The following is a 16,464-nucleotide window of genomic DNA, read 5'->3' on the forward strand; positions in this document are numbered from 1 at the left end:
CACTGATAATTCATTATGACTAAACAATTGCACAAATGTGCGTGTCATACTAAATCTCCATTTTTATGGGTTTCGGAATTCTTAAAATAAAATCTGAGTTAACAGACAGGTGCGCAGCATCACATGAATACCGGTACCTAATTTATAAAAAACTCAAAAACGCCAAAAATGACTTACGCAATTCGGTTCGGTTATTAGGTTATTAGCGTGACGATATGTATTTATCATGAGAAAAATTTAAAGCTTCCTAACCTGTGTGTATGTATTTTTCAATTCAGTTATTGCCAACACATATCTGCTGTCCATAAGTGGAGGCTTGAACGTTAGTGAAAAATTACACAATAATTATAGATGTAAATTTTTATCACTGCAATCTCTGAATATCAAATACACTAATATTGAATAATGCAAAGAAACAAAATACATATAACAATGTTTATTGAACAACTTTTAAGTAAATAGAACATTGAATTTTCATATTTTACTGTCATTGTTTCCCATTGTATCGAAATAGCGATAGGCTACTACACACTTAGTTAACACACATCATAGTAGCCTAATGCGTGTGGTATAATGAGTCATTTATTATCTTATTAATCATAGTCGGTTATAATTAAATTTTATGTGACTACATGAACTGCACTTCACTTCTTTGCTACTAGAGAACAATGCAAAATAAACATTTGTCAAAATAATCTACTAAATGAATGCTAAAATAATCTAACATCTAAACGGGTATTTATTACATCTAAATTATATGAATATAATCTAAATCTAGGTTAAAATAATCTAAGTTGGCAACACTGGCGTACTCACGCCACACTTTACAGTCACTCATTATTGCGTCAAAAAGACGACGTAAACAAGTCTGTGGAATCGTATATTCTAGGGCGAGGCAAAAATGCCTCCCTCATTTCATTTTTCAAAAAAATTGACAAGAATAGCTTTTATTAATCCTACATTATATTTTACTGAATTCAACTTCATCTTTATAGTCTTTGTTAGACGAATCGTCATTCCCACTTTTGAAATCCGGAACTCCAAATCGGAAAAACGTGTTTACTTTTGCGGGAAGATACTTGTTGTCAAAAAGAGGAATGAAATAATTTGGATTCGCTTCAGATCCTGGTGTATGGCCTGGAATAAGTTTGAGCGTTGTTAAGAATTTGTTTACGAAAACTCGAGGAATGATAGCAATGTATAACTTTCAAAATGCATTGAAAACGAAGTGGACTGTATGGATCATTTACGAAATTGTTTTGCTGGGTGATTGTTGTTGGACGAATTTCGTGTCCATAAATGTTATCTTGTTTAGTTATAAAAGATGGCGCGGGGGGAGTTCGACAAAGATAACGTAAACTGAAGTGAACATCAAATTTTTACTTTTGATTAGCATTGAGAAGTGAAAATGAAATGGTAAGATCGGAGGACGCCAGATACATACCAGTAATAAAAGACACAACCAATCCGATAACGATAGCAGTTGACCATCCAAAAAACATTAAAATGTTGAAGTTAAGATTCAGCACGTCTAAAAGCATTGTGTGTCTGAAAAATGAAAACAAATATATTTATTGTACATAAAATATCAGTGGCGGTATGGCTCAACGGGCTAAGCGTTAGGAATACGCTCGTCACCGCACCTCTAACTACTCTGCGTGGGTTCGCAGGTTCGAATCCCATGCAGGGATGGTTATGTGCGAGAGGATTGCTGACTCCTCGCCGTCGCTGGGTGGTTCACGTAACCGCTGGTCGGTTACGGCTTCCTCCACCACCAAGTCCATGCTTCCGAAAACAGACAATCCAGTAAAACTAATCCCATACCCGACTTGGAATGGTAACCGGACGAGAGGCCGTGGTTCGCCATATGGATAAGCCGTCTTATCGGCTTTCCTCTCCTCAGGGATAAATATGCAAATCCTATCCTATCATATAATTCTGTTGATGATAAACATTTTTCAGGTTTTCTTGTTTTCTTGGTAATCATACTGAGCAAAGTAACAAATCCAATTGCTCGAGTAGGAATTCCAAAACTAAAATTGTTTTGTCCGAAATACCATTTCCAAATTAAGTTTTGTTAATTCGCAGATAAAAAAGGCCGTCATTTAACTTCATTCGAAATCTCTTTATATGCCATAGTTTTCTAAAACTTACTTTACTTCAATCGGTGCTGATGTTATTTCGGGTAAGGCAGTTGTTGTTACGTTGAATGACACGTCAAAGGTGTTATTGAATACCGGGCACAAGTCGGTCGTACGAGGAGGAATGTCGTTAGTATACGGGTCGGTATTCCAAATATAGTTTCCAAAAAATATAAATGCAAGTAAAACATATCCAGAACATAAACCACTGAATGCACCCTGTAAAAGAACAAATTATATTTGACTATTTATCAGTGTTAGTCAAAATTACGTGTAGTATCATTATGGTGGATTTGAATGGAGAATTAAACTTTACCCAGCATAAACGTTAGGAACGTGGGATTCACCCAAAGAACCCAAAGCAGTATATTCCGTTCTAAAATCTACTGCGTATCAAATTGCAGTATTATTTTGGCAAAATTTTTGTAAGTCAAAAGCTAGTGTTGATGATATTATCTCAAAAGGGTTCAAAAAAGTCAACTCTTAGGAATTTCCCAACTCATTGGAATGCAATGATTAATCAATGGAAGCGTGTTCACAATATATAGTCGAGTTAAAAAACAATATGCTTACATATTTATTTGTCCACGGAAAAAACAATCCAAGAATATAAATTCCAGCCAAAGGCCCAAATATTAATCCGGTGAATCCGTACAGCAACTCAATCGCGTTTGATCGCACAATTGAGATCAGAAAAGCATTGATGACCACCAAAGTTCCCAAAACAACAACTAAAAATAAAAATAACTTGATAGCGAATTAGATATAATATGCAAATTCAACTCGTTCTATTTAAAAAAAATAGAAGGTACCTGATATCTTCCCAGTTAATAGTTTCACAGATTCGGACATATTCGGCCACTTCTTCACTACAAAATCTTCTAGTATAACCACAGACAAGGCGTTAAGACAAGAAGAGATAGTACTGAAATAAATAACAAAATGAATTCCAACAATGCGTCAATACGCAATAGTTCATTACTTTTGATACCGAGAGTACTAATAACTAAAAGAAATGGAATTTATCGAACTTTTTTCGAATCAGCCTTTATTGGATAAAAAGTGGGTTTCAGTAGTTACAATGTACTACTCGATATCCTAACTTTATGTAAACTTTCTGGCATGTACCAACAATTAAAGGTTAGATCGACGACACTACTTAGGGTGCAAGTTTGTGCGTTGTTATATAAAGTTGTTATTCCAATAATTTTTTCATAAATGTCTTTTTCTGATTCAACGTAGTAGAGCTACAGGAAAATGTGATCAGTCTTATATGCACAAGCACTCTAAAGCTTTGTTGTAATACTCATTTAACAAAATGAATTTAATTTATACGCAAACCTGAGACTTGCACTGAATATTGCAGATATGAACAATCCGGCCACACCTGGTACATTTTCGAACAATTCCAAAGCCATGTACGGAATACCTTGGTCGATATTTTCTAGCTTACCAGATATTACTGGATCACATCCTTCATAATAGGCGTACATTATAAATCCATTCAAATATATTGATACGGACATTAATAAAGTAGGTATAAGGTAGACCAACATTGAACTGAAAAACATTGAAATTAGTTTTATCAACGTCAATACTTACATTCAAAGGGGAAAAAATATTGAAAAATCTTACTACTGCGCTTGTCGTGTACTTTTACATGAAAGAAATCTCTGAAAAATTGATTGTGAGAAACCCAATGTATCAATGCACATGATGAAATTCCCGATAAGGATGGCTGTTGGTGAAATACGAGTGATTATTCCATAATCAAATCTGCAAATAAATAGGTTTGAAAGATTTACAATATATATACAATTATTATGTTCATGTATTATATGATATACATATAATAATCATATTTTACATACCAAATCTCGTATATCTCAATATCCGTCAATGCTGTTTTGAAAATGACTTGACATGCAAAGCCCTTATCAGAATATAAATGAGGGATATGAACTCATCAGTCCGGTATTTCAAATATGAAAGGATTATCGATTGCATTACTCACTTCATGCCAGTAAAACGACCCCCTCTCTCCAATGCATCCATCATTTCATCGAATCCTCCTATGAATGTGAGCCCTCGCACTGTAACAGCAAACATTCCAATGATCATTACAAAGGATTGGACGGCGTCATTCCACACCACTGCCTTCATTCCTCCCTGTATCAGAATTATGTTGTGTTTGGATATTAGAGAAAAAGTTTATAAATTTAATGCAACAAGATTGCAAACAATCGGAAAAGCAGTTTGTCATTGGTTGCGAAGTGGAATTTTATAATAATTAATATTTTATAATAATAGTTAATATGTATGTAGGTCACTCACTGATGGTAAAATAGCGGATTATTTGTCAACTAAAATATTCTGAATCTACAGAATATTACTCAAACGTCATAAAATCACGTAGAATTAATCCATAAATTCCAAAATAAGAAGAATTAAAAAAAGCCTAAAGAATACGTATACAAATAATTTTAGTTACTCTTAATGAGTAGAGTGGGGTCGATTATTGACTACTGTGTTTACCCACCACGAATTGTGCTCCGGTGATTTTGTAACTAAGCAATCAAAATCACAAGTCTCACCAAAGTAGTGTATAGAGTGCAGATTCCCCCTGTCAGAATAATGCTCCATGCCAACGGAATAGAAGTAACTGCATTCAAGGAAACAGCCGGGAGGTAGACCGCTGAGCCCATGTAAAATATTGTACCGAAACTATACATGAAGCCCGCTAACTTTGCAAGAGCTGGACTGAAACGAAGTTCCAGAAACTGAAAAATATTATTATTTTTACTCTTGGTATTTTTTAATTATAGTGTGTTGCCAACAGAATGACTCATGAGCAAGTATCGCTGAAAATGGTTTATTCATAAGAGCTAACTTACCGTTGAGCACCTTTCTTACTTCACTTATCATGCCGCGGAGACTTAATTTAATAAGGTATTGCGAAGGCATCAAAATGTATTTTGGAGCATTTGAAAATCAATGCCCGAGTTTTCCAAAGTGAGATATTAATTAAACAAAATACGTTCGTTATAAGTGGAAGTATATACGTGAAAATATTGCACAGATTCCATTTCCATGGCCAAGTCTGTGGATTCGTAACTCTGCTAATCGAAGCCTTTTGTCACGTCACCCTGTGTGACGTTACTAAATTATATGTATGATTAATGTGCTCATACTGTATTCCGCGAATCATATTGTCATAATTTTTCTGATGTAATTTGTACATCATCAACATTTTTGCATGCAATCGCCAGGAAAGACCACGGAAACAACTAACTGAATTAAATTCTCACCTCAAATATAGTATTCAGTTTCATGCGACGAAATGCTGGAATAAAGTAGATAATGACGGTGAAAACTACAGTCGTGTTGGCAAATTCTTCCCACAAAACAGCTGTACCAGTAATGTATGCTTCTGCAGGACTTGCGATTACCGACAGGGACGACCGGAAGGTCACTGCTAGTGAGAGTCCAACAGCAATCTGCGATGCAACAATAACATATATCTGAATAATTCGCACTGTCTATGAGCGAACTCCCGAAGAAACCGATATTTATTCCTTCATAAGCTGAATATATTTGTATTATTATACATGTGATTTGACGAAATTCGTATGGTTGATACATGCATGTAATACTTATACTGGGTTAACATGAATTGTTTTAGTTTGGTTAAATTCAATGGCACTTTTTTAAAGTCTAATCTAAAATTCAGAAATAAGGCACCTATGGCAATATCCGGTAATTCAAATAATGTAAATTTCAGAAATGAATAGCAAGAAATCCGAATATCGCACGTTTTCATTAATGACATTTTGAAACCTTCCCATAACATCTATTTTAAAACGTCATTACCATAGAAAAATCATTCATTTACCGAAATAACAAATTAACATTTTGAGTTGTATATATTTTCCGAAACTAAATGGCAATATTGGTGTTGTTTACAACGAGGCAAAAAAGAAGAAGTACCGCATTGATTTTTCCCTCCCCGAAATAATAATTATTTGTTGTCTTGTTTCCTCTGTCACGATATGCATAGAAAATGCCGATGCCACAAGATGTTAGAAGCAAACCTGAAAAATAAAATATTTCAAGGTCTTAAACACTGATGCGATATTTCCTCACTTTACAAATGCTACGAAGAAAGGCGAAAAGGGCATAAAGTGCGATTTAATGATTTCTCAATAATCAAATATCTTAATGCAATCATAAGAAATTTAAAATGTTGCCAGCTATATAAATACAGCCAATCAACCTGCACTGTCGAAAAAGCGCTCCAGAAGCATGTGTACCAATATGGCGGTAACTAATATTGTTCGCATACTTTACATCAAGCTGTGTAAAGGGACGGAAGCCTATGGGCAGGGGGTATATTCACTTGCTAACACAGACAGTCCCCGAACTCGTAATAGACTAAAATATGGCAAATCGGAATAAAATTATGGCCCAACTCTAACCTGGTACACATACTATACGGGAGTACCATCGAAAATGACTTTTTAAACACATATATATGTGTGCGGTGTAACACTCAAAATATCGCTTCACCTGTGCACTTCTTGTGACTTTATTTTTATCCTATTCATTTTTAATTTCTTATTTATTAAGTAAACTCCCATCAATTCTTCCTAATATTTTGATAATGATTTCCTCTTGTATGCTATTAACGGGCAACTTGGTGCAGACGTTGCAGACGTTATATTCTATTAAAAACGCAAACATCCCACTCGGAAACAACACTTATGCCATTACTTTACAAGTCGGGACGAGAGAGAGTTTTATAGTACGTCTCAAGTCATTACACTTTAACAGGTTACCTACCTGTTTTAATATTATATGCCGCACACGGACGCAAATTTTACATTTGACAAAAGTTACATTTAACAAAAACTGGCAACCGGACATTCGGACCCATCTTCATTGTGGCAATGTTTCAAAATTTAACGCCTCCTGTTTTGGATAAAGAATAAGTGTAGTTTCCAGATGACTTACCTACAAATGATATATAGTCAACAACACCCAAGTCCTTCTTTGTTGTTAAACTTGCTTCTTCCATTTCATAAAATAGTTCTCTTGATTTAATTTAAGTTAGTCTCCAAGTGTGAGTATTCATAAAAATTATTTCTTTCCCAACCACCTACTCTACAATAGTCTCCTCCGATCATTTAAAAGCCATGGACATCTAAATTATTTTTAAACGTGTTGGTTTGTTTAAATAAAATCTTGTAGCTACTTCAATGGTTAATTAAAATGAAGGCAATTGTCTGCAGATTTGTTTGAAACCTGACTTGCATTCAAATTTGTGGAAATTCGTTCAAATTTTTGTAAAGGAGTAAAATCAACTACAATCTATTCGTGATTTTATAAGTTATACGTATGCTACTTTCCATGTTTTTATACTATTATGAATGTATTTCTATGCTGTTTAATCCTTCAGTTTGGTATTACTCGATTGTACACGCGAATACACGGTAGTAGTTCAATAGTACTGGTATTGAGTGCTTTCACTCCCACCCCAGCTTATGTAACATTGCTGCAATACGTTATATTAGTTTGTAATCTGAATCGTACAAATGCATTCCTGATAACTAAATATTTTCATATCTCTCTAGTGCACGTTTTTTCTGGGTTGCGATACAATTACAACTCTAAATGGTAGTATTTCTAACAAACTATATAGATTGTTGTTTGAGCTATGCATCTGCAACATTATAATGATTGCATATTTCAATATATCACAAATCGACTCGTAACCGTACCGGGCTATATCCTATAACTGTTTCAATATCGATTTGAAGTAAATTTCTACCTCACACTGGACAGCAAAATGTTGTGATGTTGATTTCCTTTCGACCAATTCTTAAAAAGATTATTCTGTTTATAATATCATGACAAGGACTTGAATACAAGTGTAAAGTAAATAAATAAAATATCAACTATTCAAAACTTGCTGCCTAGGTGTTCATCGGTGCTGTAAATGATAGCTGCCTGTTAGAACACCTGTGCAACGGATAAATTTGTATTGATTCCCATTTCCTATTATGTCGATGCAACTCAGATTAAGTAGGAAAGAAGTATTTGACGAAACATCCCTACTCAACTGCAATACTTTTTAACGTGACTTGTTTGTAAACCTATACTGCGTGAATTGCAATATTTTTGATGTGAGCAATTTTCAGTAGTCAGAGGCGGAAGTCACTATTCAAACTTACGTTTATTTGTTTTCGAATTTGCTCTGCAGATTATGGATCCGTTGATGCGGACAAAAGAGAGGATTGGATCTACTTGTAACAACCCCGTGTCCTACATTAGAGCATTGCTCTCTTATTCATTACATACTGAAGCAACAGTAAAATTCCCATTGCCGTCTGTAACAGTCACGGCGATTACGCGTTTCTTAAAAGAGCCGCCTTTTCAGCCTATAATAATATTTTGGCGCGTAAAATAATCAATCCCTGATCAATCTCAACTACGAGATTCTAAAATGTCCTTACATATTAGTTTAATTGTTTCCAACGTACCTAGTGGTCGCGACTTCTTACGTCAAAATAAAAACATTCCTTCACTGAAATACCACGGCGATCTGTGGGCATACAAATATGAGATAAGCTGCCTGATTTATTTAATTTTGATACGTATTATTGCAATCTTGCGAACTCGTTATCACAGTTAGAAAAATCTCAATATCTGATACCGCATGAAATTCCGTCTAGTACAATTTTACTTCATACAAGGATGTTAGATTTGACCTCGCACGCCTCACACTTTCGTCTATTATATTAACAATCCTATTATGTTCTATCTTTATTATCCTAATTTCCTTTTGAGAGTTTTGAGATAATGCTTTTCTGATTCTTTGTTCTATACGGCACTGTGGAATAGCGATAGTGTCGTTTAATATTGAGATTTGCCTTGGATTTATTTTACCATGGGGGTGCGCGTTTCGTGAAATCTGTCATTTAAATTTAGCTTAGTTAGGTCCTATTTAGTATTGGCTATTATTGCTTGTTATTGTGAATGTTATTTTATCATTCTTTTATTGCTGTTTATAGTGCATCCGTATCGTTATAAATTAGTTTTATCGTTGGTCTTCAAGTTTCTGTGCCGTAACAACATTTTACTCATATATATGTGAAGATTGATGAATACAGTTCGTTTTTTAACGATCTCGTTGCCTCTTTACTACTTTGGTTGTGCAGTTACTAGAAGCTGGAAGATTGCGCATAATTCTTCAAGACGGGTGCGGGTGCAAATAGGACTCCACTACAACAACGTTGAGTGGATTAGAATTCACGTTCCAACTTTACAATGGACATACATATAAAGTATACCAGTAAGTAAAAAATACATATTCACCGCCTCGAAATCCACCCAAACAGTCGCCGCGATTGCGACACTCATTAAAAGAGCCGATATTGTCAACGAAATATGATTTTTCTGTTGTGCAAAGTGATCAATCCATGACCGATACGGACATATTTGAAATGTCTTACTTTATTAATTTAATGGTCTTCAATTTAAACTGCGGTTGCGCCGATAAAACAACAACCGCTCTAAAACACCACGGCATTCCGCGGACATAAAAATGTGTAGTAAATGCCCGATTATATATTGTGTTGATTCTTATTTTTGCTATCTTGCGAATTCGACAAATTTGAGATGTACTTGTAACACTGACTCCGCTCAATCGCAATTCTGCCACTCCGATTATTTATAAAGATAAAACGTCCGTAAATCTGCTGTAAATTCTCGCGCGAAAAAGTCGCGTTTCCAACCTTGTAATGTAAACACGAACATTTTCGACGGGAATTTTAAAGTAATGGATAAAAAGGTAAAACCCGCCCACAATTCACCGTGTTTAGATTTTAGTCGCGACACGTTTCTAAACGGTGACCAAACATAATGTGTGCTGTACACGAAATTTTGCGATTTTCGATGCCTAGAGAAGCGTTTTTAGACTGTCGCGGGCCGCAACAAAACTTATATTGTTTATGGTTTTATTTTCAATATTTTTATATTGTCGCTTTTCAATCAAAAAATTTAGGTCGTGGAATTTGTCTTTAGAATCTCGCCGCCGATAAGCCTATAATAAACTCTCACCGGATGCACAATTCCGTGCGAGAACAAATATAAAATAATTATCATGGTTATCGTGGCACAAATTTATGATTTAAAGACAATGAGACAATGATTATGAGGGGGGCGACCCCCAAAACCCTTCCTGGCTGCGCCACTGTCCATTGCTATTATTTTCATGATTCTTGCATATTATCAGTTCATTGTGTCAGTTCATTGTGCTTATTTGTTTGCGAGACATTGAATAAAAGTGAAAGTGTTAGGAGTTTCTTTATATTTTTAGAACATGAATATTGACAATATTGCAGCGATGCGATTGAGCGATTTCTGTGAAACTATCAGAAGCCTCTGTGCGCTGCAAAGGCAATAGGTTCGATAATCAAATGACGAAAGTAGAGAACATTATTATCAACTGAAAATCCACAAAATATACGGAGAGCGACGAAAACACGCCCAACCTCAACAGCAATTCGATGAAAAAAGTGCAATTCTAAAATGGGTCACGTGCACAGAGGTGCTTAGAGTGAGCCAAGTATCGTGAAATCTAATAGTCCGGCAGATAAGGGGCCTTTTTGGGCCCAATCTTGTTTTCAGACATAAAGTTTTTTCATTTGTGATTGTTCATCTTGGGGTCATTGCTCATCATTTCTATATGGGTATGGAGTTTGCAGCCTTGAGCAATTTTTTTTACGGCTTGATATTTGTATTGGTGTTTTTCGTCAAATCTTTGCACCATAATGGCGCACTCAGGAAATGTGCGTGATGTACTAGTGATCGAAATGTTTGACTCAACTATGTTGGCATAACAGGTGCACATCTCGGTTTCGCATACACATATCCTTTATCTCCACAAGAATATATTAATTTGGTCAATGCTGAACCTGAAAGGTTCCGGTTCTACCAAAAGAAAACACGTTACACATCGTTAGATACCGGTGGTTTTACGTGGCCTTGTTCGGAGCGAAAAGGTCAAATATTCCAATCCATTCCAACTAATAAAATATTTCTTTAAAATATTTCCCAAAGCTTTGAGCCGGAAAACGAAATGCCCGCGGCAACACAAATGTAGTTTGAAAAGTGCAAAAGAAAGTGGCGAGATAATGTCGATGAATCTTGGCTTATATTAGTGAAATAAACTACCATTTATTCTACTAAAATTGAATTTCTGACATTGTAAGGAGATTCAATGTTACTATGTATTCAAAACTAACCTATGTAGTTATGAAATTATTGTTTTTAACAAAACGGTGCTCCCGAAGTATTTGTACCAAGATGGCGCACAACCTGTACATTATATGTGAGGGTTGGGGTTCAGGATGTGCGTCATCTTGGTACGAATACTTCCGGAGCGCCCTAAAATCCACTTAGAAATTGCTCAGCATTATATACCCCACAACCTCATTATTACTATCATTATTTATGACATCGACATTATATCTAAACAATAAATAAAACTTCATGTCTCAAAACAACCTTCGGCCACGATTCTGCCGGACTATAACATACGTAGTCGAAATCATGGCCATGGCTCTGCTACTACTGCACAAAACCCCAAAATAACATCCAAGTAACGAAAAAAAAAGTGAAATGCCGGCCTCGACGCAATATATTGAAGCTATGAAATACACCGGAATGCAACGATAATGGTAAAGATATTGCGTTACAAAAAATTATTTAAATGAATAAAATGGTTGCACATAAGTTGCTTGTATGGCGCTGACAAGAAATGGCTTTTGCAATGGTCAAATTTGTTTTCTCCAACCAGTAAAAAAGCCAGTTTTATACAATATACGAAGAAAAAGGATAATCACACATTTCAAGCCGTGGGAATCAAGCCGTGAGGAATCGAAGCTGGTTATCAATCAGCGACACCCAAGCATTCACGGCATGCATGGCGCATGCACTTTGCCTATTGGCTTGCATGGAAACGCTATATCTTCATCTCAACTTAACTTTCGGCTTCGTTAGTCATTATTACAACATTGCAGGTAAGCTCATAGATCTGACACTAACTCTATCGTCATGGAACATATCGTTCTTATAGAATGAAGAATTCAAGTTTACGACGGTGTGACGTGCAGTCGAGAGACCGCCATGAGTGGGATCAATGTTCAACGTCGCGTTGAGTAAGGTAAGACGTCTGCCCATCCGCCTCGTCTTTCTTCTCATTCCCCTGCAAGGGTAAATATTATTACATTTAAATAATCATTTAAAGCATTAATTTTAATATTCATTAAAACAATCATCCTTCGCTTCTATTACTGCGACAAGACTGCGAAAAAAGTCAATGAAAATCAGCAACACTTACTTTTTATACGCCAATAAGCCACAGGGAATAGCAATCAACAGAATGCAGAAGCAGACAACTGCAATATATGCTCTACTATAGTCAAATACTACTCCATTTTCACCCTGTGGATAATCTGGAACACCCATTACAAAGCCAATCCTGACCTCTTCTTCGGCGGACCCCAAAGCACTCTCAGTGACATTTGTTTCATTGTTGGTTATAAAATAGGTACTAGCTTCGATAGGTTTCATTTTCAACGTTATATTTGAATTCAAAGACTGTATATTTAATCTTGTTGAAGCGCTTTGTGAATATTGAAAGAAAATAAATTTTTGTCACGTTTTCTGATAATTTCTGATCATGAGGTGTAGAAAATTCGATGCCCCCAAAGTATGTGAACCAAGATAGCGGACACCGGAACGTAGTATGTGTACCAGGTTAGGGTTAGGCCATAATTTCAGGTACAAATACTACGGGAGTCACTTGGCTAGTTCCCGAACTCGTAATAGAACTAAAAAAGGGAAATTGGGATAAAATTATGGCCTAACCCTAACCTGGTACACATACTACGTTCCGGTGTCCGCCATCTTGGTTCACATAATTCGGGAGGACCGAATTTTCGACACTAAATGTAATGACACCATTTTTTTCAAATTGTAAACTAACAAAAGGAAAAGCACGCATGGCGACAAAAGTCAGCCTTAGTTGGCTAAACTACAATATACAATTTTAACAACCATAAATAAGTTCTTGACCTGCAATACAGACGTTTACAGATTTCTCTGAATATATAATGTATATACATTAATACCTAATTCTATTACTATTATTCTATATTCTATTACTTTACTCAAAAGCAAACATAATATGTGAGCCTATAGTTCATTCTCGACGCAGCGATGGTACCCACAACAACAAAACCAAATACGCTCTATATGTCAGAAACTTATATGACAAGTGCAATTTCCTTTTATTTTATTTAAAAATGCTAATGTGATCATTCTTCCTGTCCTATTTCTTTCACGTAAAGAATGGCTTTTGTAGACTTTCAATCGATCAACCTTTGTTTTGTCCGCGTATGTCACGAATCTAAACCTTCGAACTCGATATTGACTCTTGAAATTCATAAAACTGTAAACGAATGAAGGATGGTTATTGCAATGTCCGCAAAGTACATATTTGCCGAATGATCTAAAATTTGTTTAATTAGTTTCATCTTTTGTATTTTATTGGTCACATATACCGACTTCTCTTATTTAGTCGAAGCGACTTTAGGTCGCTCTTGCTGCATTTTCTGTGAGAATTTCTTTAACAATATTTTGATCTATACTTGACATTTCCCGCAAATCGATGATTAATTATTATGAACTTTCACGTTGGCGTTTTAATTGTTATTACTTATCGATATCTCACGAAAGTGCATTCATCTTATCTCGGACCAGAAGCCTATTAATTTTGGGCGAATTATGTCGTATAATTAGCGAGTTATTAATTAATTAGTGATGGACACAAGGTGTCACTATGGAGTAAGAGCACTATTTGGGAGATTCCCTAACTTTCGATCGATAAGTCTTCGGTCTCTGACCGATATTCTCGTTTATCTTTTTAATTGTGTTCTTTTACATTACACAACAAAAGTTTTCAAAAATCATTTTCTGTGAGAATTTCTTTAACAATATTTTGATCTATACTCGACATTTCCCGCAAATCGATGATTAATTAATATCAAGTTTTACGTTGGGGTTTTAATTGGTATTAATCTTTTTAATTGTGTTTTTTTACATTACACAACGAAAGTTTTCAGAAATGTAAGAAGATTGATTAATATTATTTTGAAGAATATTTCTTTTTTTTTCCGATTCATAAGTATATGTATAAATCAAAGTGCAATCAATTACAATAAATACAGTTTAATATTTTGTAACATGTCTATGCATGCGAAAACGCACTTTCAACTTTATTTACAGTTTCGGTATAACGTGGATTTGCAGTAATTCTTTCTTTTATTATCTGAGTAATAGTACAAGGGTATACTATAGATTCTATGGTAACCATTATATAAAAAATATAAATTTTTCCATCTATCAATACGATAGAACCCACTAATCGCAGGGGTTCTCAACCTTTTCCTGTTAAGTACCCCCCCCCCCCCCCCCCCGAGTCATGAAATAATCAACACCCCCAGTAATTAGACACCAAACAAAGTTGTCATATATCAACTAATAAATTTTAAACTGTGACTTAAAGCAGTGGTTCTCAATCACTGGTCCGCGTAACTGCATCAGCACCAGAAGCTTTTTTGTCGGTCTGCGAGAAATTTTGTTGTTTTTCAATCGTCTCAATCGCTTTACCGAACCCGAAATAACGACGTTGTGTTTGTTTATTGCGCAATTTATCTTTCGCCGACATATTGCTGTTTGTGGCCCGACGACGGCTTGGCACCGAGTAATCACGCTTTTTCGGTTCAGATTCATCGCGAAGCGTCCGTCAAATCTCGCAAGATTCAGAAGGCCAAAAATGTATTTTCTCTGTTCTGCATGCTTCTCCTGCTTAATGTGAACATCCAATTGAAGGTTTGAATGTTTCTTTGTTCAAACCAGAATACAGTCATAGACAATATAATATTTAAAGATGTATTTAAAAGAGAGTATAATAAACAAAGTTATATAATGAATATATTAATCAGGCTATCATGAATTACTCTTCAGCTCATTCGCTAGGTGTCGCGTTGTAGCAAAAATACACACTTGTTAAAATTTCGAAATATAAACATGTCGGTTATACGATAGAATTCGAGCTGGTATTAGAAAAAATATTAATTAAGACGACGCATAACGGCGATAGAAGGGAAGCATTGTAAATTATTGATAGAGCTTTCAGAAATTTAAAGTTTAGTGTACACAGCGAATTGCCACTTTACCAATATCACTGATGGGAATATTACCCATTAGAGAACCACGAACCTTTGAAAACTGTCAATTTTTACTGAAACTTGCTATCTTTTATGAGTACTTTGAAGGTCCAACACGGACTGAATGTGGTGAAACGCACTCCACCCAGAACTACACACAATTTCTAACATACAACTTGGAACACCATCGCGTCTCCAAACTCTTCAATGAGATCTTATTTAGCATTTTACTCTGTCGCAAAGGTTGTTCAATGATTGCAATATAACAAAACATCTAGGAAACTTATACAAATAGTAACAAACGTTAAACCGCAATCGCTGCATGAAATAAAAACCTCAGTGGGTGATTTACGAGCATCGAAGAGAGCAGGACTCTTCAAACGGGGGTCCCGACCCCGTGCAGGAGCTCAGTGGGGTTCGAGGTACCCATTATTTTCGGAACTAGCCATACTTACTTTTCTTCATTTTTTTTCCCACTTATCTGCGTGAAAAATATTTTTCGACACCAGATCACGTTAAAACAAAATATCGATCAAATTTGAAAGATTTGGCACCAGTACTGACTACTGTGACCCACCATCTCCAGAATAGAGACGAGATTCGATTTTTTTGTGCGAGAATATGCAAGCACATTGTTCTCACTGAAGTTCCTGATGGTCACGAAAAAAAAATCGGCCGTGCCAAGTGAGTCGTGATGAAAAAAGTTTGAAGAACACTGGATTTTGCCTTTTACTGGACCAGGCATGTATCCGTGCTGGGATTATTCCAAAGTATATTTATTCGGAAGTTTTCTTGATGGAATAAATTTATTAGTGTAATTAGTAATTGCGCATGAATATTATACAACATCAACAAATAATATTTGTTATGATACATAAAAGACAGAGCAACAAAAACAAAATTGCTTCGAGTAGTATTTATATTTGCAAGATTGCCACGCGTACATTAAAAATTGACAATGCTACCATGCATAATAGATTGAACAAAAACATCTCTATTAAAATTGGCTCCATCACGAAGTACTATGA

At 35.5% G+C, this 16,464-nt stretch overlaps 2 protein-coding genes across 2 annotated transcripts; both read right to left on the reverse strand.

Moving 5' to 3' along the window:
* Positions 1-119: 119 nt before the first annotated feature.
* Positions 120-8,927, reverse strand: LOC120344566 (sodium-coupled monocarboxylate transporter 2-like). The gene is made up of 12 exons (XM_039413848.2): positions 7,152-8,927; positions 6,129-6,232; positions 5,450-5,638; positions 4,736-4,921; positions 4,156-4,310; positions 3,777-3,917; positions 3,483-3,701; positions 2,954-3,066; positions 2,715-2,872; positions 2,155-2,360; positions 1,445-1,548; positions 120-1,137 (listed from the first exon to the last, which is right to left on the reverse strand). The coding sequence occupies exons 1-12, from the start codon at positions 7,213-7,215 to the stop codon at positions 962-964; spliced, it is 1,815 nt and encodes a 604-aa protein (XP_039269782.2). The 5' UTR covers positions 7,216-8,927; the 3' UTR covers positions 120-961.
* Positions 8,928-11,941: 3,014 nt separating this feature from the next.
* On the reverse strand, positions 11,942-12,794 carry LOC144422729 (uncharacterized). Its single transcript, XM_078112472.1, has 2 exons — positions 12,544-12,794; positions 11,942-12,408 (listed from the first exon to the last, which is right to left on the reverse strand). Exons 1-2 carry the CDS (start codon positions 12,774-12,776, stop codon positions 12,210-12,212), a joined length of 432 nt encoding a protein of 143 aa, XP_077968598.1. The 5' UTR covers positions 12,777-12,794; the 3' UTR covers positions 11,942-12,209.
* Positions 12,795-16,464: the final 3,670 nt, after the last annotated feature.

This window comes from Styela clava, chromosome 5 (assembly GCF_964204865.1).
Source record: "Styela clava chromosome 5, kaStyClav1.hap1.2, whole genome shotgun sequence".
NCBI classification, from domain to species: Eukaryota; Metazoa; Chordata; class Ascidiacea; order Stolidobranchia; family Styelidae; genus Styela; species Styela clava.

Coding starts and splice junctions, on each gene's coding strand:
- LOC120344566 (XM_039413848.2), bottom strand. CDS start 7,215: ATGGAAGAAGCAAGTTTAACAACAAAGAAGGACTTGGGTGTTGTTGAC. Junction 5,639..6,128: donor GGGAGGGAAAAATCAATGCG/GTACTTCTTCTT, acceptor GTTGCATCGCAG/ATTGCTGTTGGACTCTCACT. Junction 4,311..4,735: donor GCACTCTATACACTACTTTG/GTGAGACTTGTG, acceptor ATTCTGATACAG/GGAGGAATGAAGGCAGTGGT.
- LOC144422729 (XM_078112472.1), bottom strand. CDS start 12,776: ATGAAACCTATCGAAGCTAGTACCTATTTTATAACCAACAATGAAACA. Junction 12,409..12,543: donor GGCTTATTGGCGTATAAAAA/GTAAGTGTTGCT, acceptor TTACCCTTGCAG/GGGAATGAGAAGAAAGACGA.